Source organism: Chinchilla lanigera, unplaced genomic scaffold, assembly GCF_000276665.1.
Source record: "Chinchilla lanigera isolate Chin_1 unplaced genomic scaffold, ChiLan1.0 scaffold00026, whole genome shotgun sequence".
Lineage (NCBI taxonomy): Eukaryota > Metazoa > Chordata > Mammalia > Rodentia > Chinchillidae > Chinchilla > Chinchilla lanigera.
The window spans coordinates 1,951,947-1,957,644 of NW_004955427.1; the positions used below are offsets into that span (position 1 = coordinate 1,951,947).

The following is a 5,698-nucleotide window of genomic DNA, read 5'->3' on the forward strand; positions in this document are numbered from 1 at the left end:
TGTACTGTCAGGGGAAGAATGGCTTCCAGAGAGTCTCTGCAGGTTTTGTGCAAGGTCCTCCTGGTTTACAGCTTCCGAACGGCTTTCATGAACACAGTCCACTGGACCTCTGACTCCTCGGGTTTAGTCTGTATTCTCATGTTCTCAGAGTCCATGTTCACCAGCTGCTCTTCCCCTGACTCTGGACCTTTCTGGTTTTCAATGTCAGGAGCAAGAGTGGCCCGTTGTATGGCATGTATTCCCGGGGGTTTCTCCATGTTTGAATGATTCAGGCACATCTGTGGGTGGGCATCTGCAGCCGGTGCATGGTGGGCCAATTGTGTCAATGTTTGTCTGTGTCAAGGTAGTTCTCAATGAAGCAGTGGTGGCTGGCCTGAGGGCTGGCATGCAACAGCACTCACCACTCTGTGGCTTCCTGTGCACCAGAGCCCCTCCTCCCAGGTGCCCGTTAGGCTGGGGGCCGGGCCAAGGGCCAGCGCTCCCCGCCCTGTGGCCTCCTGGGCACTGGGGGCCCTCCCTCCGGGGGCCTACGAGGCAGGAAGCTAGCCAGCCGGAAGACTGGCGCTCCCCATCTGTGGCTCCCTGTGCGCCCGAAGCCCTCCTTCCGGGGGCCTACAAGGCCGAGAGTGAGCCGCTGGTCCGAAGACTGGTGCTCCCCGCCCGAGGCTCCCCGTGTACCCGGGACCCTCCCTCCGGGAGCCTACGAGGCAGGAAGCTAGCCAGTCGGAAGACCAGTGCTCCCCGCCCGTGGCTCCCTGTGTGCCGGAAGCCCTCCTTCCAGGGAACTACGAGGCTGGGAGTGAGCCGCTGGTCAGAAGCCCGGTGCTCCCCCGGTCTCTTTTCATTTAAGATGAATTTTAGGAATGTTATCTCTAGTTCTATGAGGTATACCTGTGGTATTTTGATTGGGATTGCATTAAATCTATATAACAATTTTGAGAGTATGTCCATTTTCACTACGTTGGTTCTTCCTACCGAAGAACAAGGGATATCTTTCCATTTTCTTTTGCTTTCTTCTTTTTTTCTTTTTGAGACAGGATCTCACTATGCAGCTGAGGCTGGCCTTGAGCTCACTTTGTAGCCCAAGCTGGTCTCAAACTCATAATGATCCTCCTGCTTCAGCCTCCCAAGTGCTGGGATTATAGGCTTGTACCACCATGCCTGGCCTTCCATTTTCTGATATCCTCTTTAATCTCCTTTTTCAGAGTACTGTAATTTTCAATATATAAATCACTGTCTTTTTTAGATTGACTCCTAAATATTTCATTTTTTTGTATGCCATTGTAAAGGGTGTGGTTTCTCTAATTTCTCTTTCAGCAAGTTTATTGTTTGTGTACAGTAATGCTATTGATTTGTGTGTGTTGACTTTCTATCCAGCTATGCTATTCAATTTGGTAATTAAATCTAGAAGTCTTTTGGTGGAATTTTTGGGCTCTTCCTGTAGAGCATTATGTCATCTGTGAATAGTGATAATTTAACTCCTTCCTTTCCTATCCTTTATTCCCTATATTTCTCTCTCTTGTCTAATTGCTCTGGCTAGTGTTTCCAGAACTATGTTGAATAAGAGTGGTGATAGTGGACATCCTTGTCTTGTTCCTGATTTTGGAGTCTGTGCACTTTTATAAAGCTAACTACTTTGAAAATTATAATTTGACAGGAAAGTTAAAAATGTATATACAATATTCCTGATGTATTGGTTCTAACACCTCATCCTTTAATACTCAAATCCCATATGTAAAATATCATAAGATTTGCATGTAAGGTATATACATTCTCTTACATGCTTTACATCATCTGTGGGATAGTATTAATACTTAATGCAATATAAATAATTGATACACTGTATACTTGGAGAATAATGACAAGAAGTCTGTGTGTTTCCAGTACACACATTAATTTTTTTCTGAATATTTTGATCCGTTGGTTGAATCCACAGATGCAAAGCTGTGGAGGAAGAGTTGACTGTATTACCGTTGCCTGGGAACCATATGTACACTAACATGGAAATTTAAATTTCCCTTCTTTGAGCATAAAGAGGAGCAAGAAACTCCTTTTGTGGCTTGATCATGACCAACAATGTTAAATTTTTCATATTATTTAAAAACTCAGCTGGTTCATGTTGGTAATTTTCATATTTTGTTTCCAACTGATAAAATAAAATATATTTCAGGTCATTATTTATTAATATTTTTATATAGTATCTTCCATAAAGGAAAATAAAATTGGAAATAATAATAACTATAGTTTTGTACAGTGATTTGAGCCATTCTAGATATAAATAGTCTGGGTATAAGAATAGGTACCCCATGTTTATATAGGGTATAAATGGTAACCAGACAGCTCTATGATTGTTTTTTTTTTTTTTTTTTTGGTTTTGGTTTTTCTCCGGTACCGGGAATCGAACTCACGACCTTGTGCTTGCCAGGCAGGTGCTTCAGCTCTATGATTCTTAATTCTCATGGCTGAGTCACATCTTGACTTCCACTCACTACTTCGTATGTTTCCATCAGCCTTCCAAGGCTCCCAACATTTCCAGCTCAGATGCGGGTGGAGGGGTGAGAATTTTACCTGTTTATTTTTAGAACATGGAAGTGTATGTAGATATTATCCACGTCGTTTTTTGTTTAGTGATTCCTTTGAAAGGCCTTCCCTGTTCACCAAATTTAAGAAGGCTCCCTGCCCCTGGTTTTCCCTCGTGTCACCCCATGGTAGTTAGCATTGCACTACCACCATCAGTTGTGTTCTTACTCACTTTTAGACTTACAAGGTGTGATTGGAAACTATGATGAGTGTTCAAGTTAAAGAAATAATTACAGTGAAAGGTGCACTACTATGAGTCCGTCTTGTACTACTCCCTCTCACTTTGAACACACTTATCCTATCATTTTTTTCTAAAACAGTTCTGGGAGTTTTTTGGTATGTCTTTAGTTGTACTATTGTGGCTACCTCAGTGTTCTGAATCAATGAAACCATTTACCTTTCATGGTCATTTTGACTTTGAGAAACACCCAGAAGTCTCCCGGTGCCGTACCTGGTATACAAGGCGGCTGAGAAAACACTGATGCTTCTGTGAGCCTGCCTTTCTGTTGGGCACTTGGCAGTAGCATCTACCATATTTTTGATCATTCCTTGAAAAGATATAAAAGACGAGTTTTAGAACTGTTTTAGAAGGTGGCAAGAATGGTAGGATGAGTGTGTCCAAAGGGAGGGGAGTATTTTAAGGGCGGATTATTAGCAATATGTCTTAGCTGTAATAAGTTGTTTGAAACTTGAACATTTATTGTACATTTTAATCAGCCCCTCTACTTACTGATGGTTTGTCTCTCTCCACCAAGGACAATCTGGAAGGCAGTCTCTGCATTTAGTGCTGTATCTCCTGATCCTAGAGTAACACTCTGTGTTCAGTGATTCAGTGAATAAATGTCAAGGCTCCTCTCAATACCCTAGGCAAACTGCTGGGGAATGCAGATTTGGTGGGATGTTATTCCTCAACATTTCATTTCTTAGTCTTCACATTAAACTTTAGTGTAAACCCTGATATTCGTGTAATTTGATGGAGTGAATATGGGTAGGTTAGAATTCATTCCACCTGTGATTCCATTTTCGTTTTCAAAAAGCTCCGGAGACTATTACTTTCATTGTACTGTGAAAGCACGTCCGTTGGTCCATCGGAAGCCAACAGTCACAGCTGTATACAGGTTAAACAGCTCTTAGGTCCACTGTGATGTTAAGGCCCTGTATTCCCCTCCTCTCTCTAATTCCTTCTCTTTATGAATAAAACATTTAGTAATATAATATATTGGGTACTATGGCTGTATCTAGATGTTCCCCCCAAGCCTCATGAAGTCATAGGTGGGGCTTTTCAGAAGTGTCTGGATGTAGACTGTGTGATGCTGGGGTTTAGTGTGTGATGCTAGCATTGAGAGTGTGTGATTACTAAATGACTCTTCTGATTGGTCTGGCATAATCCTGGGTATGGATAATGGGAAGGCCCACCGGCGGTGTGAGTGCTACCTGCCCTGAAGGTGTGCGGCCTGGGTAGGTTATAAGAGAAAGAGGGCTGCTGTCATTGCTTGCTGCTTGCTGCTTTTGCTGTCTCCTGCCTTCTGCTTTTCATGCCATGAGCTGTTTTTTCTCCTCTGCCATACCACCCTGCCTTGTACTGGAGTATGGACTCCAGGTATGGACTGAAACCACTACGAACTGTGAGCCAAAATGAACCTCTCCTCCTTTAACTAGGTGTTGGACATTTCATCCTAGTAATGGGAAAGGTAACCAAGACGTTGGGTTCATGCTAATTCCGACTGGGAACTAGGATGCAGAAGCCTGCTGTACACTCAGCACTTTCCTTGTGTAGCAGTGTCCAGAGAAACTTGGAGCTGGTTCATTTCTACTCTTTTGTGTCCTGTCTCTTTCAGGGACCTGAAAGCAGAAAGGACAAAAGTGAGAGAGAGCGCCTGAGGTTGGAGGTAAGATCACACAAGTCATCGGGGGACGGAAGGAGCTCTGCGCAGGAAAAACAGCGAGAGGCATGCGTTGCTCCTGTGGCTGAGAAAAAGGCCTGAGTAGGACTTTTTTCTGCATAATGATGACAAGTACCCTTATTCCTGTGCGCTGCAGTTCACCATCTCAGGACGGCAGGATGACAACTGCGTAAGGGCACCCGCAGTTGCGGGCTGACTCCAGTGGGAACGGGGAAGGACTGCTTCTCAAGACAGCTTGCGTGGTACTCCAGTTACTTCTGGCATCTTGCTTGAGGCTGTAGTCTGCTTTCTAACCTTTTCATGCGGATAGGAAGCATAAAAGCATTTTCATAGAACAAAGTAATTTTTGAAAATGTAAAAATACTCTTTTTAAAGAGCCACCCACATATCTTTACCAACTCTCCTTGCATGTGAACCTTAAAATTTTAAATAAAAGCCTTTGGTGTGACTCTTTTTTATTTCCTTATTAGAAGTAACTATGTAAGTTTGTCTAATGACCATCCTTTAATGAGAACTGGTAATTAACATGCCAAATAGTAGTGCAAACGCATTACCTAAGATAATTCTTATCACTCGGAAGTGGGACTCTGCGTTAGTCAGAGTTCTCCAGAGAGACAGAAGCAAAGGAGATAGCAGCAGAGAGGGGGGCAGGGAGAGGAGGAGGGGAAGAGGGGAGGGAGATGGGGGGATTGAATAGAGGAATTAGCTCACATGACTACAGAGGCTAACAAGACCCATGGTAGGCTTTCTGTAAGCTGAAGAACCAGGAAGACTGTAGTACGGCTCAGGCCAACTCCAAAGGCCTTAGAAACAGGGAAGCTGCTAGTGTAATGTTCACTCCAAGGCCAAAGTCATGAGAACCTGTGAGTAGGAAGCTCTCTGAGCACAAAGCCTGGAGAACTTGGAGTTCTGATATCCAAGAGCAAGGAAAGGAAAATGTCCTAGCTCCAGGAGAAGGTGGGAGTTGTAGGGGGGAGAGAGAGAGAGGGAGAGGGAGAGGGAGAGAGAATGAATTCAGTTTTCCTCTGCTTTCGCTCTGTCTGGCCCAGTCAGTCGGATGGCACTCATCCGCATTAAGTAGGAGCAGATTCTCCCTACTTAGCACAGTGACTCAGATACAAATTTCTTCCGGAAACACCTGTATAAGCACACCCAGAAATACTGCTGTACCTGGTGTGGCTTGTGTGTACATGTCCACCCAAAGCCTCGTGAAC

General features: G+C 44.0%; 1 protein-coding gene across 1 annotated transcript in view; it reads left to right on the plus strand.

The window, feature by feature from the left end:
- Nucleotides 1-4,932, plus strand: part of Lnp1 (leukemia NUP98 fusion partner 1) — a 27,787-nt gene extending 22,855 nt beyond the window's left edge. The window contains exon 3 of the mRNA XM_005386296.2: nucleotides 4,419-4,932. Within this exon, the coding sequence (XP_005386353.1) occupies nucleotides 4,419-4,565 (147 nt within the window). The 3' untranslated portion in view covers nucleotides 4,566-4,932. The remainder of the gene's footprint in view (nucleotides 1-4,418) is intronic.
- The last annotated feature ends 766 nt before the right edge of the window (nucleotides 4,933-5,698 follow it).